We start from the raw sequence: 25796 nt of genomic DNA, 5'->3' as shown, positions 1-25796 counted from the left end.
CATTGGTTAATGCACTTGTGCAAAATGCAAAATGTTTGAAACTGTGGTCGAATGTCAGCAGTATATTGCTCCATTTGGCTGGAATTTGGCATAAAAAAAGAAGAAGAAGAAGAAGAAGAAGAAGAAGAAGAAGAAGAAGACAAATGCTGCAATTGTCATTTCTAGCAAGTGCAAAAGAACGAAGAATGTCCAATCTGAGACGACATTACCCTGAGGAACCTCGTGCACCATTCATGCACGTACTAATATACACAGTGTACTAGATGGAAATGTACTGAAGATGCAGCACCAGTCAATTAAACCTCAACATGACATCTCTGACCATGAATCTGTAAAACTGAACATTAAATTGATAGAATTTTCTTGCTTGGTAGGACAATAATTAAACTATTAAAGCAGATTAACAGTTTCATTTGAAGGATTAAGGAAGCATATCTTCTAATTTGCTAATTAAATGTCCAATAAAGTAACTAATAATTTATCTGTGACAGTTATGAGATCAGAACTGTTGGGGGATTATTTCTCAGCTCTTCCTTAAATTAGCAGTGAGTAATGACTTATTATTATCAGGTGTGATTCTGTTTACATAACTGTCTGTCAGCAGGGTTTGGGCCTGAGTAATGTTGTCGGAGTGTGTGTTCTCATCTCCGCTCTGATGACTCTATCGAGGCCACTCACCGAGGGGAAGCGCAGGGCCGGGATGGGGAGGCCGTTCACGGCCGCGGTGTCGGCGTGCGAGGTGGGAGGAGTCCCGTTGAAGCTGCCGGCCTCCAGCGGATCCTGAAGCCCAGAGGAGCTCAGATAGCCGTCCGTCTCACAGTCAGCTGTTTCAACAAAAGCACATAAACCGTTAGCATGTGACCCACTGTGGCCTGACTAACCGACACACACTGCACACACATAAAAACACACTCACACATCTAATGACCCCAAACTGAGACATACCACACACACACAAACAACAAACTGTGAGGGTTTCAGTTATTTCGGCTGTTTTGTTTCAGATAAAAACTGAAAGAAATAATCAATAACCACGCACACACACACACACACACATACACACACACACACACACACACACACACACACACACACACACTCTTGTACTTCTATCTTTGTGAGGGCCTTCATTGGAACAGTGAATTCCCTTGCAAGGTTATAATAGTTTTGAATCTTTTTTTAGTTTTAGTATTAATTTCGTTGTCAATTTTTGTTTTCAAATTCAGTTAGTTTTAATTTGTTTTTAGAGTGAGTTTCCTAGTTTTCGTGTTAATTTTAGTCTTTGTAATGGGGTGTCTGTTGGGTGGGAGATTAAAAGAGGTCACAGTTAATTTTGCCTCTATTTCCTTTGCCTTATCCATCTTCATTATGTATGAAAAAAGTTGACAAAGACGAAAACGAAGGACGTTTACACTATAATTTTAGTTAGTTTTAGTTTTTACACACACACACACACACACACACACACACACACACACACACCCCGAGTTAAGACTTACAGGGTCTGAATAATTTAGTTACACGCAGCTTCACGTTTCACTGTACGCCTCCCACGTGTTCCGAGGTCAGAACATTTCTCTGTTCGGGTTGATTGTAACGCTAATGAGGCGAGAAACGTTTGTCTCCAGAGTTCATGATGGGAACACTGAAGTGTAACTTTTTAACAGCTGATGCATGTGGCTGAAACTTGATGTCAGTTATTATATGCATGCAACAAGGGTGAAACAAGTTCAGTACTTTAGTTCTATAGCTGCTGTACTTTTTACTACAGTACAAGGCGTTTATCTCTTTGTTTTTTATATGTACTTTATTCTAAAAATCCCCTCCAGATGTTGCATGTGTGCATATGCATGTGTATCTGTCTGTCTGCAGCAAATCTTGTAATCTACTGGATCCATCACCTTAATTTTTTATGTGCACATTTACGATTGTTTGCTCAAGGACCTCTTGTCTTTTCTGTGATTCCCAATTTGTGAAATCTGCTCTTTTTTGATAACGTCAGTGCATTATATTAATTTTCTAGAGTATTATTAAATGTTTTTGTTATAGTTGGGTATTACCAGTTAATTTAAGTAAATGATCAACTTGTTCCACAGCTGATTTCAAGTGTACTGTACTTTACAGCCCTAAAATAATAAAGAAAAAGCATTTCAGCCACTATCCGGTAAAGGCTGAAAAATGAACACAACCTCTGTAGTCTGTAGACTCTTACGCTGCATTTCAGTTCATGTTCTTCTGTACTTTTGCATTTAAACTGACAGGTATGGTTTAATACAGTGCAATATATGAGTACCCAGATGGTGCATTCATGACAGTCAAAAACTAGTGAAACTTACAAGCTGCATCAGTTCTTGCTTTGATAAACATGCCACATGTATTAGTTTATAAGGGTCGATATACTACATATTTAAGGACTTGTGGGACTGTGTTTGGATTAAATCACTGATTTTTTGTGTGTAAGTGTATACATTCAGTTTTCAAGTTGACAACACAATCATTGGTGACACTTTGATTTGAATAATGTCCAGCTGGTTTTAAAAGTGTTTTATGAGCCATAAAAGTGGAACTTAAACATGCAAACGGCCCCAGATGGAGGGAGAGCCTGCAGACATGTGATGGTGTGTGATGTTCAGTGAGGCAGCTCACAGTTAGCAGACGACAGGCTGTTGTGGCGGATGTGGAAGTGCTGGTCGGCCTCGGGCTCCTCTGGCTCTGTGGGGTAGTTGGAGCTGACTCCAGAGTCCACGGAGCTGGTGACGGGGGACAGGATGGGGGCCAGAGGCGTCAGGGCCGGGACGGGGGACACTCTGGCCGGAGGAGGAGGAGTCTCCGCTTCTTCCTCTGCGATGGCTTCCTGCGCCAGCTTCTTCTTCCTCTCCTCAGCCTGCCGCCTCAGCTTGTCCCTCTGCCGCTTGATGGTGGCCACCCGGTCCCGTATGGCCTTGGCCACCAGCTTGAAGTCCACATCGCACACAAAACCGAGAACAACCTGCATAACAAGACACGGAGACGGTCAGGGCACAACACGGACACATGTGTTTCAGTCACGGTCCACGGTGTGCTGCATACAATTTACACAGAACTGCTGCACCGAGTGACCCGAGCACCGAGGCAGGCCGAGGCGGATCTTTGATGCGACAAAAGCTTTGGTGTAAACAACAGTTGTTTTGTAAAAAGTGACGCACAGATACTGCATTCTCGGGCCTCCTGTGACACCCAGTCCAGCAGAGTGGGACACTCAGTCCGAACCTGCTTTCAACACTTAGTCAGATTACAGCAGAGCAGCCGGACTAGATGTCCCCCGCTGATACCAAATTTGATCTTGATGAAAACTACCACAACGAGTAAGGAATCATGGGCTTGCATTTTCATTAAAAGTGACCTCTACGGAGGGCATAAGGGCCCGTTTTGTAACAAGCAAGAGGGCCATTATATTATTAAAGACGTGACCTCGGCCGCTTCCTGAGACACACTCTCACATTTCCAACCACTGATGATTAAATGTTGAGCCGTGCCCTTGACACACTGTGCGAGGTGCTCTCTTTATGTGCAGGAGAACATTTCAGAGTGCCTGCTGTCATAACGGGGCTGTAAAAGCAGCATAATGATGCCGAGGTGCATTAGTGAGGCTTCTCTCACTGTCGGGGTCAAATGGCAGTAAACTCAAGAAGAAATGTATTTTTTTTATACTCCATGATGTGATGCTAGCTCAGCCTGTGACAGGGTCTCCAAACCCAACATCTGTGAGAATATCAACACACAGAAAAGGTTGAAATATCAGCAATAGATTTGAGGGAAATACTGATATCGACTGTATAAAACATGGACGCAGTCTCTTACATCACGTCGTGTTTCTGAAGAGCCTTTGTGTCTCCTAACTTCTGGCTGAGCAGAAGCCTGATCACTGAAACACGCCATCTGTGACGTTGACTTTAAGCCTTAATATAATTTAAACTGGTGAGTTTAACAGTTGTCATGAAAGGGGAAGTTAGCTAGAAAAACCAAAGCTGTAAAAGTCTTTTTTTCACCAGGCTGGAAACATGTTTATTTCTGATGGTAAGCCGGGCATCTTAACATGGCGTTCTATGGGGATTTACTCACTTTTGGAGCCGACCTCAAGTGGCCAATCGGGGAACTGCAACATGTGGAAAAACCTGCACATATACTTTCTGCTAGGGAGCATAACATTTCTATTTTAGTGTCCTTAGAACTTTCTTGCGACTGTTTTAACGTGATAATATCCCTGTGCACAATGAGGTTCACAAAATGTTCAGAATTTAATGTAATGTAATATACATGAAATTATCAACCTATTTAAACCTTTTCTTGAGATGTGATTAAATCTAGAATATTATTGCTGAAAGAGGGAAATAATCAGCCGAATTTAACCACATTGCAGCCTACTTTTATGGTCCTTAAGTGTATTAAGAACAATAAGATCAATACTAACATATCCAATCATCCCTCCCCCAAGAAACCTATAGAACTCCATCACCATAAATCTAGATCAGGACAGAGAGAACATTTGGTGGCCACTATCTGTTGATCTGGGATCAATTACTTAATTTCCTCACTAATGGCTGCAGGATCTGGGTCAGTGAGGCAGTGAAGGGTGACCTCACAGCACACTGAAGTGTTCACGTGTCGGCCTACCATCTCCTGAGCCACCTCCTCCGGCACGTCTTTGTACAGCTCGAAGAGGAACTCGATGGCGTTGTTGTCCTTGTACTTCCCGTGCAGCTTCTTGGTGTCGTCCATGCGCAGCCACAGCTTCAGCCCCGACTTCACCATGTCGTCCTCCTCCGCCAGCTCCACGTGCACGCCCGTGTTCTCCTGGAAGAACGGGTGATCCAGCAGGTCTTGGATGGTGTACCTGCAGTATCAGATACAGATCAGACACCTGGTTTAAGACACAGCTTTAAGGATTAGTCCGCAGCTTTTCAACCCAGACTTTCATCATAATCATCGATAGTTAATTACACTAATAACTTCCTGCAGCAAGCCCACAAACTTTGCAACAAGTTAATGGTTTCAGCCTAAGAAATGATGACATTTTTTTAAAAACAAGAAGCATTCAATGTTCTATTGTGAAAAGAAAGGGCTGCAAAATGTGCTTTCTATCGGGTCTTGTTGATAATTCTTCTCATATTTACACATGCACATAAATCAAAACGTGCAAAATCAGGGTTTTTTTTGTTGAAAATATACAATAAAGTCAACCTATAATGTCAGTCTGCTTTCATTATTTTAAATCTTATGTGTTTTAGAAGCTGCAGCAAAATCTCAGATTTCTCAAAAACTGAAGATGAAGAAGAGAGAAATCACAGAAAATGTTGTTTATTTTGCACTGATTTTGATTTTGCACAACATTTTATTTTATGTAAATTCAGTTTTTGCTGCAGTGTTTTTTTCTGGTTGAAAATATATAATAAAGTCAACCTATAATGACAGTCTGCTGATTTGCAAATAAAATATATATATTTTTTGAGACCAGGACCACTTTATCTTTAATTATTTTTAATCTTATGCATTTTAGAAGCTTCAGCAGAATCAGAGATTTCTCCAAACCGAAGCTGAAGAGCAGAGAAATCACAGAAAATGTATTTTATTTGCAGCAAAATGCAAAATTTAAATACAGTCTTGGTTGAAAAACAGTGAACCTTTCCCTTAAAAAGCCCTTTTATCACTTGTACTTTAGCTGTAGTTTGCACTTTTTCCCCGAACATGACTTTGTAGAGTGCAAAAATGGACTCAGATTGGATTCTTTTATGATTTTTGTGTTGATTTTTAGTTATGAGTTATGAGCTATAATCCTAAAAGGAAAAGAGACAACTAAAACATAGATTTTGCACATTATAATAGAGATTATAGAGATATGCATATCAAGATATGCATTTTTTTTTTTTTTTTTAAAGATTATTTTTTTTGGCATTTTTATGCTTTTATTGAAAGTGATAGAGTGAAAGGGGAAGACATGCGGCAAAGGGAGCTCAGGCCGGATTCGAACCCGGCTCCGCCACAGCAAGGACTCAGCCTTAGTGGTAAGCGCTCTACCAGTGTGAGCCACCGGGACGCCCCCAAGAGATATGCATTTTTATTACAGTTGGTTGTTTGATTATTGCAGATCATTACCTTTCATCATTGTTCATTCGGATGCAGCCCTCGATGATCTCTTTCAGCTCGGGGACTTTGACTTTGTAGAAACTGTCAGGTTTCATTCCCTGTAAGAAAAAAAAAACAGTCATAAGGCTTTTAATCTGCAGGGTTTTATGCTGAGATGCAGAATAAGTGATCATGTTCTCTCTTCTGCACTGCATGTAAACGTAATCCTTTGCTTTGTGACATCAGCCAGCAGCCAGCATGACATTCTGCTCTGCATCATGTCAACACCAGAGAGGAACAAAACCAAGAGCTCATATATAAACGGAAAAAACCCCAACAAGCTCTCCTGCAAGGAGACTTTAAGCTCCTGACAGCTGGAGCTTGTATGCAGAGACACAGGAAATATTCTTCCAGGACTTTTTCACTGAGTGTAATCATGAGAATGTGCACAGATTATAAAAAAAACACACTGATAGGAGAGCAACGAGTCGAGGTCAAGAAGATGTTTGGCCTACAGAAAGCTGAACGACCGGCTGATGCTTCGTCAAAACACCCAAATAATTAGATTTAGCAGAGAAAAGGCTGAGTGCTGCACTCTGTTATCACATTCACAGACTGACATGTCACACAGTAACTGCTCTCTTCTCTTCCGTGTGATAAATGCTATTTGACTTCCGTCTTTAGGTATTCTGATATGTTACATAATGATAATAATAATTCGGGGAGTTCCCAAAAGCAATCTGCAATCACTGAAATGCTGTTATCTCTTTAGAAATGTGATTATTTGAAGCAAAGCACAGAGGTTTCTTTGTGTGAGTCTGTCCTCACAGGCAGCTTCACAATGAATCAGTTCTCCTTCAGTCCAAATCTAATTTGTGAGTGCGTTGCTTTCCTGTGGTCGCGGAGGTCAAGATAAGATCTTGATCTGGAGATATCGTATTGACTCTAGTGTCACATTTGTTTGTGGCACTTACTTCAATGACTTCAGTGACTGTCCGACAAGAAAAACGTGTTTTTTCTTTGACGTAGATTTAAGGGGAAATACCATTGAGTGTATAAAACATCGACGCAGTCTCTGTTACATCACGTCGGTTTCTGAAGAGTCTTTGTGTCTCCTAACTTCTGGCTGAGCAGTCGGACCAAATGAAACCTCATCAGTGAAACACGCCGACTTTAAGCCTTAATATAATTTAAACTGGTGAGTTGTAATGAAAGGGGAAGTTAGCGAGAGAAACCAAAACTGTAAAACTGTTTTTCCAGGCTGGAAAAATATTTATTTCTGCTGTAAAGCTGGGCATTTTATAATACTTCTTCTACAATCTTTACTAAATCTGGAATGCCTATATGATTCATGTGTTACACTGTTGTTACATACAGTACAGGCCAAAAGTTTGGACACACCTTCTCACTCAATGCGTTTTTTTTTATTTTCATGACTATTTACATTGTAGATTCTCACTGAAGGCATCAAAACTATGAATGAACACATATGGAATTATGTACTTAACAAAAAAAGTGTGAAATAACTGAAAACACGTCTTGTATTTTAGATTCCTCAAAGTAGCCACCCTTTGCTTACTAGAATATAAGACATGTTTTCAGTGATTTCACACTTTTTTGTTAAGTACATAATTCCACATGTGTTCATTAATAGTTTTGATGAATTTACAATGTAAATAGTCATGAAAATAAAGGAAACGCATTGAATGAGAAGGTGTGTCCAAACTTTTGGCCTGTACTGTATATATATATATATACCATATCGCTTCTCTATTTTATTCTACTGTACATATCTCTATTTTAATTTACTATTCTACATTTTTATATTTCTATTTGTACATATCTTTATATACCTAAGTCTGGCATTTGTATTTATATCGTTGTAAGTTTAGTATAGAGTGCTTTTTAACTAACTGTATTTGTTTACAGAAGTACTTCTCTCTATTCTTTTCCAGCAGCAACTAAAACAAAAAGCATTTTCACCCCGGGGATAAATACAATATTTCTTCTGATTCTGATTTAACATAGGGGTCTATGGGGATTTACTCGCTTTTGGAGCCAGCCTCATGTGGCCGATCAGGGAACTGCAGCATGTGGAAAAACCTGCACATACACTTTTTGTCTAGGGATTATTTAATTGTATTTTAGTGTGCTTCCTACTTTAACAGTTTCAGTAAACATCTTTTACTGTTTTACATGATGATATCCCTGTGCACAATGAGGTTCACAAAAAAAGTAATTTCTAGTGCAAAATAGCCAACATTGTACTGGTTTTAGCTTCTTAAATATCAGCATTTGCTGGGGGTTGTTTTTTTTAGACTGTTATGACAATAAACTGGAAGTTGTTGGGTTTTGGACAGTTGGTCAGCCAAAACAAGAGATTTTTAAACACAAATTTGTGCTCTTGGGACATGTGAAGTGCATTTTTTTTCTATTTTATGCTATTTTGAAAACCAAACAATTAATCAACTTTTTGCTCGGAAGCATATAATTATATTTTAATAACTTTATCGTGACAATAAGAGTAAACTCCTTTGAAAATTCCCACTCATTTCTAGAGAAAATTGTTCTGGTTTTAGCTTCTTAAATATTATTTTTAGACTTTTATGATAATAAACTGGAAGTTATTGGGTTTTCGACAGTTGGTCCGCCAAAATGAGAGATTTTTAAACACAAATTTGTTGGGAGCATGATAATTAGTTGCTGCCCAAGCTGAATAACAGAAAATCCCTGCAGCCAGGTTTAAAAATCTTGCCTTTGTAGCAGCGGATTAATGCTAATCATTTTGTAATAAGATGCTCAACAATCACATATACGTGTATAATGTTTGGGTGTTCATCTATTTATGGCCATGTATTGTATATGAGAAGCAGTAAGTAGGACATTTATTAACCTATTAATCCATTTACTTTATGGAAACATACTGTAACATTCAGAAGGCCGAGGAGAGTCTGCAGACAGTTGTGACCACACACATGGAAAAATATTTCCCAGAACTTTACTATGTTTGTATATGTTCAGCCTTTAATATGTCGGGCTGTGTTTCCAGCTCTCAGCCTGAGTGATTTCAAGCTGTCAGTCATGTAAGTGAAATGTTACTTAAAGTTTATAGGCTGGTAATTAACAGCAATAAACTGACGCATGTCGTCTGAGCTGCACATTAAACAAATCATGAAAGGCTCTGCTAATGTAACTTTTATTGAATCCTATAGCACGGCTCGGCCTCTCCGCCTGCATGTGGAACATTATTGGGAACATTATTTAGTCGTCTTGTGTGAGTTGTTGCCAGAGGCTCTGCAACTTGTTGGCGTTGTTGCTTTCTCACTTTCCAGCCTCCGTCACACACTGTTTGCTTTGCATATATGAAACTCCTGACAGAAACAGCCGTCTTTGTGCGAGCGAAGACTGAGACACAATTTCCAAAACATATAATTCTAGCGTCGCCTGTTTGATGCCCAGCGTGGCGTCATCGAAGCGATTGGCACCAGCGAGAAAATACAAAATACAGCAGCTCAGAGCCACAACGGCCTTAAAACTTACTGTGCTGCTTCTGGGCTTTTTAAAAAAATCAAAAGTCTCGTTTGTTTCTGTGTAAAAACTTTCTGAAATCTGAATCTAATCTGGCATTCTCCTAAAACAGAAGAAGTTATCATGCTGCATTTAAAGCTGCAGTAATTCAAACAGAAGCATCAGAATATGGAGAAAGCTCTCAAAATAAGAGCATTTAAGCTTAATTTCATTGCACTTTTAGGTCCATGATTGGACACACTTTGCACGTTATAAACTGATAAATTTAAGCAGAATTGTGTTATAGATGCAGTTTCTTTCTGATATCAGTGGAAGGAGATATTTGTGTGAAATGTCTATCTGAATATCTGAATTAACACTTACCAATTAAGCAAAAGATGCACTTTTGAGAGTAGAGGGCCACTGGTGTAATGCTAAAGGCTTAATTTCATTGCATGATTGTGCAAATTTTGCATGTTTTAGGCCGTTTACAAATAGTTTTGGAGCGTTATAAACTGATACATTCAAGCAGAATTGTCTTATAGATGCAGATTATTTAGTTGAAGGAGATATTTGTGTGATTTTTCAGACTAAATTTACACTTGTAAATGACACAATGACACTTGTAGCACAAGAGGCACTTTTGAGAGCTTTTAAGATTTTAAAAAAAAAAATTAAGTTCATTGCAGTCATTCTTCAGTCCAAAGATTGGGCACATTTTGCATGACTTAGCCCGTTTACAAATAGTTTTGATTGTTATAATCTGATAAATTTAAGCAGAATTGCATTATAGATGCAGTTTCTTTCTGATATCAGTAGAAGGAGATATTTGTGTCAATGATCCAACTTAATTTATACTAACTAATAAAGCAAAAGAGGCACTTTTAAGAGTGGCCAGCACCAGGAACAGCTAGAAAATACAGCAGCTTAGAGCCACTGTTGTAATGCTACGGTCTTCAAACTCTCAAAGCTGCTTCTGGTCTTTATTTTCTCAGAAGTCTCACATTTGTTTCTGTGTAAAACGTTCTGAAACAACCTGAATCCAATCAGTTTGTGTCCGGATTCAAGCCTGCTTCCTCCTGAGACAGAAGAAGATTTAATTTCCTCAGGTATCTTTTTTTTTCTTCAAACAGAAAACTTTTGATTTGATGACTGTTGATAGGTCACTTGTCAAGTAGACTATTCCAGTAAACAAAAAGGCTGAATTTCATTGCATAATTGGGCACTTTTAGCATGTTTTAGCCCGTTTCCAAATAGTTTTTGACTGATAAATTTGAGCAGAAACTGTAGACTGTTAGATGCAGTTTCTTTCTAACATCAGTGGAAAGAGAAATTTGTGCAAAATATCAGACTAAATTTACACCAGTGACACTTTAACCATGTAATATTAGTAATGCTACGGTCTTAAAACTCTCAAAGCTACTTCTGGGGTTTTTTTTTCCTCGGAAGTCCCACATTTGTTTCTGTGTAAAACGTTCTGAAATAACCTGAATCCCATCAGTAATTTTCCTGATTCAAGCCTGCTCCCTCCTGAGACAGAAGAAGATTTCAATTTCTCATAAATCTTATAAACATCATTGTTGACAGGTCACTTTTCCAGCAGGATATTCCAGTAAACATGATAGTCAGCACCAGTCAGACGGGATCTCTGAGCTGGTAATCAGTGACTCTGCGTCATGATTGTGGGCTAAAAACAGGAAAGCGGTCAGATTATGGTTCAGTTCTGCACCGTGAGCTTGTAATGGACAAAACTGAGCCTTTAATAGACAAAACGCAGCATTCATTCGTTCCACGTGGGCCCCTTTTCTTTCCAAGGATCCAGGATATCCACACGTACACACCACATATCCTCTTGGGTTGATTCCAGTAAAACACATGGGGACAATTACATTAAACACAGGTTAAAGAACCCCGAGGTGGCCCTCTTTTACCCCCGCTGTACTCACGCTGGTGACTTTGCGGTAGATCTGGGCGGCGTTTTGGCACTCGGAGTACGGGTACTCAGAGGTGGCCATCTCCAGGATGCACATCCCGAAGGCGTAGACGTCCACCGCCTCGTCGTACTTCTCCTCGTACATCTCTGGGGCCATGAACTCTGGTGTTCCTGTGGAGATCAGCAGTGTATTTAAGCCATGTAGTACTTTCATGGACCACTGGTGCTAATAAAACACGAGTATAAACATATAATATTTGTATTGATTGATATAAAGCCTGCCTTTCTCTCATTGTGGTTGTTTTTAAAATGTCTGGTTGTAAGACACAAAACATTGCAGCGTCACTTTGACGTTACCCATTTGTTTGTGCACCTTTTTCCAAGACTCCAGTTTGGATTTTTGGGCTTCACCATCTTGGTATTTTGCAGCCAGAAGTGACCACATTTGGATGAGACTTTATCAGCTACTTTTAGCTTTTTTGGTGGAAAGTAGTAGAAGTATATTTACTCAAGTACTGTACTTAAGTACAATTTTGAGCTACTTGTACTTGAGTATTTCCATTCAATGTAACGTTATACTTCTACTTCACTACATTTTGAGAAAAATATTGTACTGTTTACTCCACTACATTCAGCTGACAGCTTTAGTCGAGATTTAATACGGAATTTCCCTTCGGGGATGAATAAAGTAATCTATCTATACCCTACAGCCTCAGCTACTAAACTTGGTTAGTAAAGGTTAAAAAATGTAGCTGGGCCACTACTCAGAGTGTCTTTTTGCACAACTTACCGCTGAAAAAGCACAAAATGTTTAATTAACTTTCATGAACTGAAAACACACTGAAAGGGTCAAATTTCATGCAGAATCAAATGCAGAATACCCTGCTATTGTCTGTTGTACTCTAAATGGAAACATAATTGACAAAATAAACATCATTCTGTATCGAAGAAGACTTGACTCATCAGGAAGATAAATAAATATTAATATTTGTGCATTTACTTCTCTTTCAGACCTTGTATACAAACTGACAAACTGTAATATTGTTTTATTACCTGACATGGTAAACGTTTGTTTAATTACCAACTGACCCGAGCATCAGTTTACAGTCGTGTTTCTGGTGAATTAAGTCCTTTTAGCTCTGTTTTGGTCTCCACAGCTCCCGAGGAAATCTGACTCTTAAGCAACTAAAACGCTCCAATAAATTCGCACAGCAACATATTTTCAGGTTACGTGTTTATGTGCAAATTTTCTAATAAATTGTGTGATTGTGCTGCAGAGAAAAGAGAGGAACATAAATGCTACCAGATGAAGAGCTCAGAGGTTTTGGACACGAGTTTGTTTCTCGTTAGCAGAGAAAATTAAATAAATGGTTTCCAGTAAAAAGGGGAGAAAAAAATAAATAAAACCATTTAATTCATATCTTTAAGCACAGCACAACTTCTCTTTATACTCTGATTAAACATACAGTGTTTGATTCTGATCTGGTGGATTAAACTCTACAAGTGTCACTTTCAGCAAAATAATCAAGTCCCAACGAGTCTGAAGACGGCGTCAGACGGCCGACACTCCCTGTGTGTTTGAAGCTGCCAGATGGAAAAGTTCCCAGTGAAATTAAAAGCCATTTGAGTAATCACGCTGCATTTAAAACCGCAGGAATTGAAACAGAAGCATCTATGGTTAGAGCTGCTCTGTGTGAAGGAGGAAGAAGATAACGGCTCTTATCTTAGAATTTTAAACAAGGCTTAATTTCAATGCATGATTGGGCACATTTTGCACGTTTTTGATCATTATAAACTGATTAAATGACTAAATGTACACTTGCCAATGACACTTTTAGCAAAAGAGGCACTTTTGAGAGCATTTAAGATTTTAAATAAAGGCTTACGTTCAGTGCAGTCACTGTTAAGTCCAACATTGGGCACATTTTGCATGATTTTGCCCATTTCTAAATAGTTTTTGATCATTATAAACTGGTGCATTTAAGCAGAATTGTGTTATAGATGCAGTTTCTTTCTGATATCAGTGGAACGAGATATTTGCAAATTGTCCAACTAATTTACTAATTTAGCAAAAGAGGCACTTTTGATAGTATAGAGCCACTGCTACAGTCTTAAAACTCTCAAAGCTGCTTCTGGTCTTTTTTGCTCTTTGCGCAGGGCCAAGAAGATAAAGACTCTTGTGCAGAATTTAAAAAAAGCTTAATTTCATTGCATTATTGGGCACATTTTGCATGTTTTTGATCATTATAAACTAATACATTTAAGCAGAATCGTGTCATAGATGTAGATATAGATTATCCAACTAAATTTACACTTACCAATGACACTTTTAGCAAAAGAGGCACTTTTGGGAGCATTTAAGATGTTAAATAAAGGCTTAAGTTCATTGAAGTCACTCTTAAGTCTAAGATTGGGCACATTTTGCATGTTTTAGCCCGTTTCCAAATAGTTTTGGATCATTATAAACTGATACATTTAAGCAGAATTTTGTTATAGATGCAGATTCTTCAGTGGAAGGAGGTATTTGTGAGAATTATCCGATTAATTTACACATACCGGCACCCAGAAACAGAAAATTAAATACAGCAGCTCAGAGCCACTGGTGTAATGCTACGGGCTCAAAACTCTCAAAGCTGCTTCTGGTCTTTCTTTTTCTTGTCAAAAGTCCCACATTTGTTTCTGTGTAAAACGTTCTGAAATAACCTGAATCCAATCAGTTTTTGTTCTGATTCAAGCCTGCTTCCTCCTGAGACAGAAGAAGATTTCATTTCCTCATAAATCTGTCATTGTTTATCATTGTTGACTTTCCAAGTAGAATATTCCAGTAAACAAAAAAGGCTTAAGGCTTAATTTCATTGCATGATTGGGCACTTTTTGCACATTTTTGATTGTTATTAACTGATATTTAAGCAGAATTGTGTTATAGATGCAGATTCTTCAGATGAAGGAGATATCTGTGTGAATTATCTGACTAAATGTATACTTACCAATGACACTTTTAACAAAAGAGGCACTTTAGAGAGAGGCAAGCACCCGAGAACAGCTAGAACATACAGCAACTCTCAAAGCTGCTTCTGGTCTTTTTTTCTCAGAAGTCCCACATTTGTTTCTGTGTAAAACATTCTGAAATAACCTGAATCTAATCAGTTTATGTCCTGTAAATGGGATGGGATTCAAGCCTTCTTTTTTCTTCAAACAGAAAACTCGCAAAAATCATTGTTGATAGCTCAGTATAGCTCCAATGATCAAAGGCTTAATTTCATTGCATGTTTTTGCCCGTTTCCAAATAGTTTTGGACCGTAATACAAACTGATAAATTTCATCAGAAACTGTTAGATGCGTTTTCTTCTTCTTAAGCAGAATTTAAAAAATAATTATAATTGCATGATAGGGTACATTTTGCATTTTTTTGCCCATCACCCAATAGTTGTTGATTGTTATAAACTGATGAATTTAAGCAGAATTGTGTTTTAGATGCAGATTATTCAGTGGAAGGAGACATTTGTGTAAATTATCCGACTTACCAATGACACTTTTAGCAAAAGAGGCACTTTTGAGCGTGGCCAGCCCCAGGTCTCCGATCTTGACGGAGCCGATGGGGCCGGTGATGAAGATGTTGTCACACTTGAGGTCGCGGTGGATGATGGGAGGAGTGCGCGTGTGCAGGAAGTGAAGCCCTTTGAGGATCTGACGGCTCCAGCGCTGCAGCAGCTTCAGCTTCATCTCCTTGAACCTCTTCAAGTAGCTGAAACAAAAAGAAGGGTAAAACTAAACACTTTGTCCTGAACATGCAGAAAGAGAGAGAAATAAGTCATGTGTTATTTGGACAGCCAGGAGGAAGCTTTAAAGTGTTCCTGAATTCTCTCCAAGAACATTGTATCCAAAGTGGAGCCATTCCTTATGCTGCAGAACAAAAGAAAAGCTGTCAAACATGACAGATATCCTCTTTGCTCTGGAAGAATGACGGGTTTTATTTGGAGAAAAAGGATATCCGCCTTGTGAGAAATGTGACTCTTCTTTCAGAAAGAAAGAAGCTCAAATATGAACCGTTTCTAAGTGTGGAAGTGTTTACTTTAACTGGACGGACAGACTCACGTTTTGAGCGTGCCTGACGTCATGAGTTCAGTCACCAGGATGATGCACTTGTGGCCTTTCACCGTCGACTTCCAGGAGTCGTGGAAGCGGACGATGTTGGGGTGCTGCAGCCCCTTCAGCATCTCCACCTCCTCACTGAAACGCTGCCGCTCCGCCTTGGTCAGCTTACGGGTCTGTGGAGGAAAACACGTCGTTATGAGTGTGTTTGCGTGAAGAGAAGCAGTAGAAACATGACGGATATGACCTGTAGGAGTGTCTTTGACATCTTAATCACTGTGTCAGGAACGGCTGTTTGGTTAGTGACTGGATACGATAACATTAGTTTGTTTATGCCCGAGGGGGGAATTTATGAGCCTGATAATCGGAATTGCATTTCCGTTGCACGTCATTCTTTTAGCCTGATATCCACGCTGTGTTAGAAAATTTCTGTGTGGGAGGGAAGATATATTGTTTTGTTTTGTAGGGACTGACGTATCCACCACACTGTCATTTTCACAGTAAACAGAAGTTGTTAATTGTTGCTAGGAGAAGTTCACTTTACATTTAGCATGACAGACACAGAAATATGTGATTCTGAGGTCTCAACACTGCTGACTGACTTTTATCACAAGTAATAAAAGCAATACATTTTCACTAAAAGAAACAAAATTGCATGCACTTTGATAGAAAATGTGCAGAACAGCAGCCAAAAGTCTCGTTAGTGCGCAGCGGTGCAAACTCATCAGAGTGAAACTTTTGAAAAAATATTCAAAATATCTCTTTTTAAACGGCTTTATGGTCCATTTTAGTAGGAGGATATGGGAAAAAACTCAGTCTGGAGTGAATGTTACCCTCCTGCTACAGAAGTAATGAAGGGGAACATCACATCAGGGCAAAAAGGAATAAAAAAAGTAATAATAACTGTCCACAGTGAGAACACCCAGGAGGACGCAAAGCTATCAAACTGTCCAAATACTGGCCTGCTCAGTCAGACAATGAGAGTTTAAAGCGGCAGACATGCACACCTCCGGGAAACCCCACGAGAAGCAACAGGGGCAGAGCGATGGGGGAAAGCAAGACCAAGGCTAAAAAATCTACACGAATCACACTTTTTTTACTGGCTGCTACATCAAATTGAGGCTACATCTGCACATATAGCGGAGAATGAGCATAAAGCTGTTTAAAGACACAATAAGTAGGATTTACAAACACAACATTCAAAGGATGAAAACAAACTCAAGAGTCACTTTTGTTTTGGAGCGAGCTTTGTTGCATCACAATATTTGTATTTTTCTGCACAGTGTCTGGCATGTTTGTGCCCAGCATCTGGCACCTGGTGGCTGTTATATAGCGTGCAGCCCGCACACCGTGCACGCTGTGTCTGCGGCGGCTGCACACCCAGTGCCCAAAAATAGAAACCCGTAAACATCCTGAACACAGAAAAATTTACAGAAGGAAGAAAATACATATCCAGAGACATTGTTTGTTGGAAATCCTACTTGTTCTTTCTTTAAAGTGTTTTCATGTCACAGAATGACTCGTACTAGCATATTCGTGTCTCTTAACCCATTTAGACCAGATGGGACGTCAATGTGTTTTTAAGACACGATGAAATGCAATAAATAGGAAACAATGCTTGGGTTTTAGTGGGTGTTTTTCTAGGTGGACTTCAGTCTTAATGGGTTGAAACCAGGATAAAAAGATTCATCCAAGTATGATGTTTACATACACAAACACGTAAGTGGTGTACTTGAAAAACCAGACCATCACGGAGATAAAAAGGGATAAAAGTATGCATGTAAACTGCAAATAAATGAAGAAACTGACTTTAAGGTGAGACTCAGGAATGAACTTTAATGCTAATTAGGTTGAAAAAGTCCTTTAGACATCTACAATTTAATGACAACTGCTTCTGCTGGTGAAGGTCATGTGACACGATTAGAAGCTCCACTAAATGGACCTTGAGGTGAGATTGTTGTGTCAACTGTAAAAATGCAGTTGTGTTGACAGTAGCGGAGCTCTGGTCTGTCAGGGTTATGCATGGTTACATAAGCAGGCAGCAATAAACACAGCATGCAAATACACGTGAGCGCTTTATGATAAATTGCTGTTTCTTTAACTAACGAGCTCAGGAAACCACAGGTCCATCCATCTAGGCCACCCTCCAGTTACATAATCACACTTATTTTCCAATAAGGGGAGAGCTAAGACTTTACAAATTTAAGGGGGAGGGTTTCCGAAGATCCAGGTAAAACTGGACCAAACGCTGCAATCACGCTGCACGAACAAAGACATTTTTGTGCTTCCTCTTGGATGAATGGCCCAATTTAGCTGCTGCTGGAGTAACTCTGCCTGTGGTGGGTGGTTAGTGGAAAACTCCTGTGAGACTTCAGGGCCATGAATCCTGCATTGAGGCAGATTTCTGGGAAAAATGCTCTGCATATGTTTATGCTTACAATCAAGCTGACCGCCACTCTCTCTCGCTCTCACTCTCCTTCCTCTCTGCTCTTTCCTAGTGAGTAAAGCTGCTGCTGCATCAGTTAGACTGTCTGAAGTCACAAAACGCAGCACCACTTTTACCTGCATCAGTCAGGCCTGTCACAATAACACATGTCCTAGGAGGATATATTTTCCCAGAAACTATTGCGATAAACGATAGTATTGTTTTATCGATGTTGTTTTAGTTTTATAACAATATTAGACCATAATAAGTACATCCTTTTCCACAACAATTAATTTTTAAATCTGGAGAATATTAAACATTGGAATTGAAACGTGGAAAAGAAATAAAAATACAATTAAAATATCCTAGATAAATAAAACATGAATAAATAAACTACAACCAAAACAAATAAAATAGACTTTCAGGCTCTGTTAACAAAACATTGCACTGAGATAAACATTATGTATTGTATTGTTTTATTATTAAAATAACATATAAACAGCTGGAGTGGCTGCTTGGGATTTTTTGCCTGTCAAACATTTGCAGCATTACTTTAACACAACACAAAAAGCACATAAAGTCACGCATGTAAATGACAATATATTAAGTCCAGAAAAAAACTACTGTGTTCATTTTATATACAGTATATTAACCCTTTATCGGGCGAAGAACTATATTTGGTAACTTCAGTGGATATAAAATGGGGTCCCCATGTCTCTCTGTTTGATCGTAGAACTACATGGATTTTTCTTCCAGCTAATCAGCAAAGATCAGGCACCATGATATCTGACCAATCAGTATGATAATAATATAATAATATTAACTTTATTAGTATATATTGACCTTGACCTCCAATGTAAAAATGAAAATTCTTTAGGGTTGAAATTTGGAATTTTCAAGTATTTCAATGAGTGCCCTATTAAGGGTTAAACGATAAGTCGATATAGTAATTATCGTGACAGGCCTGGCGTCAGTCACCTGTCAAGCCGTCATACTACAACTCAAACCTGAGGCCCTCTGGCTCTCAAAAAGCGAGACGCAGAGACGACCTCTCACCTAGAAAAGCAGAGCGTTTAGGTGGACAGTGATCAGTTTATGATGTGTGGACAGGCTGCAGCCTATTCCTTAAACACCACAAGAGCTCTGTCAGAAATACTAAATGTCTTGGGGAAAGCAATGAAAACATCTTAAAGTAATAACTAAAACATGTTGAAATGCCACCAAAAAGGCTTTTAGAACACAGAAATCTTCATGCATCTTCCAAATAAATCTAATTTGTGCTTCATACGTTCAATTTAGTTTTGGCTCACGCTGCGCTGGAGCTTTTATTCCTTTTATTATACCGGTTTTATTCTATTTGAACTTATTTTCATAAACGTCCTTTTGCATTATCTCTTGATGCTTTTATTGTTTTACATAAATAACTTTAAATTGTCTTGTGAAATGTGGTATACAAATGAATTTTAGAACCTTAAAGACGGGAAATTTAGAGAAATAAGCTCAATTGGATCTTGTGATTGCACTGTGTAATCATGTAATCCAACTCTTGTTTTTATTGTAGTGTGTGACTGTATTTTATTTGTGTCTGGTGTGTTTGTTTTTTTTTTTGCTTTTGTGCTGCCGTCTTGGCCAGGTCACTCTTGGAAAAGAGATTTTAAATCTTTTTCACCTTGTTAAATAAAGGATATTGATATTGATATTGAAATTTTTAGCTGTTTATGCAAGCTAGAGATCGCTGAATCCCAAAAAAAACACACACACACACACACACACACACACACACACACACACACATACACACACTGGGGTGAATATAAGAGTGTGAACAGCTTGTGTGTGATCCGGGGTGAGTAAGTCACTGGGTATATGGGCTAATGTGCATCTGGATATTCATGTATCTGAGTGTGATAACAGCAGACTGCTGCGTGGCGAGCTCTGTCTCCTGTGGATCGTCTGTTTGCAGCACAAAGTCAAAGTGCAAAACATGCCTGAGTTGTGGCCTGCTGCAGCCAAGCCAGCCGGAGAATCTGACACCTCAAAAAAACCACAAGATCTACTAGAAATACTAACATGCGGATGATGTTTGCCAAAACCAAAAGTCCTGATGTGGAGTCCTCTTCATGTGACTCATCTAAAACCTGTGCAACTGTTCACTTTAAATGTCAAAAGAGTAGAAAAATCTGTGGAAAATTGAGTGCAGATGGAAGCACAAGTCGAGAGCTTTGTTAACTTTGTTATGCAACTGTATTGTTTTTGGTGCTGGCTAATTCCAGGATAACAATGCCTCCTTCCAGTGAACACATGCACCTAAACTGTGACTAACAGCACAAATAAAAGTCATGCAGTCATACTTTAGTTTGACTTAGATTTTCACATCATGACAGCCACCAATGAATCCGTCTACCAAACATGATCATTTATTTCATTACTGTGGATTAATCTATTTCATTAGACTTAATGACTTCTGTCTTTAGTCAGAGCCCTGTGGCATTTCCCACAGAAGGAATCCTCTGTTGACAGCTGTGGTAGATAGGCTTCTATCAAACTTTTTCCATGGGATATTTGACTGCATCTATCTGCCCCCACCCCGCCTCCCCTCGTTGGAAAATGAGGCCATAAAACCTTGCATAACTCTGCAGAAAGCGATGCAGGGGGGAGCCACAAAAACAAACCATCTCGTCTCTGAAAAGACAAGCGTGCACATCCATAAAAACAGTCTGGGTTTATCAAGAGGTGTGTGCATGAGCCTCGTCTAAAAGTTTTCTCATTCGGTCGCCTCGCTTCCAGCTGGATGTTTTATTATTAGCTGCTGCTGGGAGGTGTGTGTGTGTGTGTGTGTGTGTGTGTGTGTGTGTGTGTGTGTGTGTGTTGAGTTGGGGGTCTGGGGCTGGAAATATGTGGGCTCGGTGCCACATAAGTGGAGTTACATAAGCTGTGTTGATGGTAGAGGAGCCACTGGTATTAAGAAGTCCCTGTCAGCGCCCCTATTATGACAACCAGGACATGAACACGACATATCAGCCAACATTTTACACCACAGCCTGATGGTATATACCACGGCTGAACATGGGAATGGACAGTTTGCACTTTAAATGGGCCCTAAAAATAACTTTTTAAAAGGTGCATCCATTAGTTCTAGCTCTTAAAATGTTGCTTTTGTGCCGTGACTCTAAAAAAACACTGAAGGTGTCACAATTGTGAATATTATCACTTTTGTCTGACATTTAATAGACTAAATAATTAATCATTCATTCATTATCCTTAACCGCTTATCCGCACTTAGGTCGCAGGGGGGCTGGAGCCGATCCCAGCTGACATTTGGAGAGAGGCAGGGTCACCCTGGACAGGTCTCACATAGAGACAGACTATCACGCTCTCATTCACTCGTACGGGCAATTTAGAGTCACCAATTAAACCTAAGTGCATGTTTTTGGACAGTGGGAGGAAGCCGGAGTACCCGGTGAGAACCCCTGCTGACACGGGGAGAACATGCAAATAGACATGTTTTTTTTAGAAGTGTTGTGTTTTTAAGTGGCTCAAATATGTTTTGTTGTGTGTCCTTGTCCTCAGGGGAACTTAGCTTAGTACTGACGGCAACCAGTTTACAGTACTTTTTAGATGCATCTAGTATCAGTTAAATACTTGGTTGGTGCCTAAAGCCTTTATAAACTTTAGGGGAAAGTGGTAATTAATTTGTATAAGTGGCTTGGAGGGAGTTATGGTATCATTTATATAAAAAGGATGATTAATAAAAAATAATTTTGTACATAGACTGTAAAAATTACTTACTATTGTCAATATTTTGGGATTGATTTTGGGAAGGTTGGACATAAATAACTATTTAGCTATAAGAAGCAGTGCAGCAGTCTTTTCCAAGAGTGCTCCCCACTACACCACCCTGTAGCACAATAATGAATAAACCAATTGAAAAATACGCTCATAAAAACAAATACTTCTAGAGAACAAGAGAACATTTTTTGTATTTGGCAACAGTTTACACTGCATTTTAGGTTCATGGTTGATTTTTCATTTTTTTGTATGATTTTTTATTTATACCGAGTCAAAAATAATTTTAAAAATGACTTAATTAAACTTTTGATATGGCTGTGGGCTCTGCCACCTCTCAGTGTGGATGCTCCCACGGGTTGCTTTTTCCTCATCTGGATCCTCGGTGCCTGTGAGTCTGAGTGTGTGTTTGTGTGCGTGCATGACTAAATGCGTGTGTGTGCATGTTTGTGTATGTATACTTACAGATGTGTATGTGGGGGACGGAGGGGTGGCTTTTGTCATTTTTATTGTCTGTTTTTATTCTTATTTTTTGTAAAGCACTTTGTGTTGCATTTTTATGTATGAAAAGCGCTATATAAATAAAGTTTGATTTGATTAAAGTTTGAAAAATCACATTTTCTATATATTTTTCAGTATTTTGTCCTATTGTCAAGAATATCGTTGTTGCAAAAAATACCCTGAAATATCATGATATTCTTTTAGGGCCATATCGCCCAGCCCTATCATCCGCCAGTCTTGTCTCGACCTCTGTGCGAACCCTGTCCGGGACTTAAAGGTGGGCCGTCCCTGCGTCTTCCTGTCATTAACTTCTGATTGAATAGCTGTTCACAGGCCATAACTCTGCTCCAGATGCTGACAGCGAGCAGCAGATAGAGACCTCCGAGGCCTTCTGGTGGCAGAGCAGACAGCAGGAAAGCCGCCCAGCTGACGGCCAGCTCGCCAAGACCAAGATTAAGGTCAAAGAGACAAAAAGTCTGACCTCATGCCTCTAAGGCTGACAGGCTGACATGCACTCCGTATAAACACGCACGTAGGTGCTCACACGGGCACAGTGATGCATTTAGATGTTTGCAGGTGAGAACTGAGGCTGCACTGTGCCCCTTCCAAGGAAAACCTGACATGTTGTGTAAATGGAGCGGGCAGAGCGAGGTGAGCCATTAATCTCATCAGGATTGAGGACTCAAACTGGCCTCTGACTGCAGCGCTCACACCCGACGGCCTGACCTGACTGGTGGCGCCCGATAATTACCTGCAGGAGTAACAGAGACCTAGAAGCAGGATTACAGTGTCTCCCTCGGGCACTTCAGCGCTGAATGTCGGCCTGTCGAGCAAGACTCTTTAGACTCTTTTTCTAGATAAGAAGAGAGTTTATAGCCCAGATTATGGAGGATTCTTGAGCTCAATATTGATATACTGTCATGGAAGAAAAGTTTGCTCACCCTTGTTTTCTTCCATTTCTTGTTCATTTTATTGCCTGGTACAGGTAAAGGTACATTTGTTTGGACAAATATAATGATAACAACAAAAATAGAGCTGATATCTAGCCATTTTCCATGGTTTTCTTGATAATGAGTTTGCTTATTATCAATAAAACCATGGAAAATATCTAGATATCAGCTCTTAAATTAAACTCTTATCAGCTAGTTTTGTTGTTATCATTATATTTGTCCAACTAAATGTACCTTTAGTTGTACCAGGCATTAAAATGAACAAGAAATTGAAGAAAACAAGGGTGGTCTAATAATTTTTTTCATGATTGTATAGGCGTTTAAAAAGTTAGATAACAACATATTTATACATATTTGTAGGGTTTTGATGTCCTAAACACATAAAAAAAACATTTATACAGATTGTTTAGATTCTTTATTTATCCGTTTACTTTGAAACTGTGAAAACTGCTCCACAGTCGTTACAGAGTCCTTAAAGACACTGAGTTTTTCTCAGACTTGAGAAAAGTGAATATACAATGAGGGGATTGTACGTTTTCATAAATAGCAACCTTTTTTTTAAATTTTATTTATCATAATGTATGATTTGCCGGTCTGGAACAAAGGCTGATTTGTTAAACTAGGTTGTGTATTTGCAGCCTTTACTCTTTATAAGCAAGGATAGGACTCATTATAAATGCTCAATTGTGCAAGAAAACTGATATGTGCAAGATACAATCTATACCATTTGTAGTATTTCCGGTCATAATTTATCTATTTTTTATATTCATTTATTTATTGTTCATTGTTTTAGTTCAAACATAATAAAAACAAATATTAAATGCACATTTATAGCATATGACTTATGCTATTTGATGTAATCTTATTTTAGAATTTTATAAAAAATGCACGTTGTGCGGTAGATTTTCCAGTTGAAAGACCTGGACATAATTGTGCTTTGTCTCTATATCGGCACATTTGTAGTATTTTCAGTGGTATTTTATGCATTTTTAAAAATGTATTTATTGTTTTAGTCTGTGTTTTAGCTCAGTTTTCTACGGTATTTTTAAATGTTTTACTCACTTTATTTCTTTGTTACGATTGCTTTAACTATGCACCTCAAGCAGTGTTGTTCCCAATTTCATTGTATAGTTGAGTATATAATAACAATAAAGGCTATTTGATTTGATTTTGATTTGTGAATAATGTTGTTGGGTTTTGTATTTTTTTAAATATTTTTTTCAGTATATTTTTATTGTGCTGGAGTTTCAAATTAACATTTTTCCCTTCCTCTTTGTGTAAAAAATAACAAAAAATACACATTTATAGACTTATTTCCTTTTAATTGAGAAAATTGTAAAAAAACAACAACAAATGTGCGTGTGCGCTAGATTTTACAGTTGAAAAACCTGGATTAATTGTCTCTGTATCGGCATATTTGCACAAGTTCTCCGATGTGTCCAGTTTGAGCTCTCAGAAAGTGTTGCATCACCTTGTTTGAGAGACTATGTTTGATTTGTTCTTAGAGCCGTGGAGATCCTGTATCTTTAGAGTGTGTTTACATTGTTATTCTTAACATCTCTTAACCTGTCTGCTGTTTGCTTTCAGTGACTCACTAAAACCTCGGCCCTCTATAAACGGCTCTGTGCTTACACTGCGGCCCTCTAAAACCTCTCTGCTCCTAATAATCCTGCTGCCTTTCAACCTGCAGATCTGCATTGCGAAATTTCCAGTTACTGCTAACTTTTCCTTTGCACGCCACAAATATGGTTCTTTCACAACTGAAAGCAGTGCATCATTGTCTTCTGCTGCTTACATGTCAGCTTGTAATTAAGAAATGACTTATTGTGCAACAAGATGAAAGATTTACGATGCCTCGAATGGCTGCTCAACTTATGCAGATTTTGAGAGTGTGAATGTGACTTAAAGGTGTCCAGTTCATGCTTAAGACTCATCACAGGCAATAATTCACCAGTAATTTATAAACAAAGCCCCCTTTGTGACGTTAAAACTCATCCTGGGTGGTGTGTTTGAGTCTGAAGACCAGTTTGACCTGAGACACCTCAGATGTCAACGTTAAAAGGAGACGGGGGGGACATTCTTGCACGAGTCTGATCAAATAACCCTGCAAGGAAAGGAAGCTTTGCAATGCTGCAGGGGAGAGTAAAAGGCATTTGAAGAGAAGAGTGTGAATGAACAAACAATTTGTCCTCCTGAGCGAACCCAGCGAACCACAGAGGGATCACAAGATGCCTGAAGGACACGGCCTGGAAGAGTCTGTCCTCAGAAACACAGCAGAGACGCTTATATGTCGTACAATCTGACGTGTTTATGCAGCAGAGATGGAAGAAGTATTCAGGTCCTTTAGTGCAGTAAATGTTCTAATACCACACTGAGCTCAATCTACTACAAGTACAAGTCCTGCATTCAAAACTTACTAAGTATCAGTGTCAAAAATGTACTTGGAGTATCAAAAGTCAAAGTACTCGTTCTGCAGAATGAACCCATTTATTCCAAATGT

At 39.0% G+C, this 25796-nt stretch overlaps 1 protein-coding gene across 1 annotated transcript in view; it reads right to left on the bottom strand.

Moving 5' to 3' along the window:
- Nucleotides 1-25796, bottom strand: part of wnk4a (WNK lysine deficient protein kinase 4a) — a 65163-nt gene that overhangs the window by 22063 nt on the left and 17304 nt on the right. The window contains exons 2-8 of the mRNA XM_059325077.1: nucleotides 15638-15810; nucleotides 15067-15287; nucleotides 11556-11713; nucleotides 6133-6221; nucleotides 4654-4873; nucleotides 2647-2989; nucleotides 679-824 (exon numbers count right to left, since the gene is read on the bottom strand). Of these exons, the coding sequence (XP_059181060.1) occupies nucleotides 679-824; nucleotides 2647-2989; nucleotides 4654-4873; nucleotides 6133-6221; nucleotides 11556-11713; nucleotides 15067-15287; nucleotides 15638-15810 (1350 nt within the window). The remainder of the gene's footprint in view (nucleotides 1-678; nucleotides 825-2646; nucleotides 2990-4653; nucleotides 4874-6132; nucleotides 6222-11555; nucleotides 11714-15066; nucleotides 15288-15637; nucleotides 15811-25796) is intronic.

This window comes from Centropristis striata, chromosome 21 (genome assembly GCF_030273125.1).
Source record: "Centropristis striata isolate RG_2023a ecotype Rhode Island chromosome 21, C.striata_1.0, whole genome shotgun sequence".
In the NCBI taxonomy this organism is placed as follows: Eukaryota; Metazoa; Chordata; class Actinopteri; order Perciformes; family Serranidae; genus Centropristis; species Centropristis striata.
This window is presented reverse-complemented; position numbering and strand designations above follow the sequence as displayed.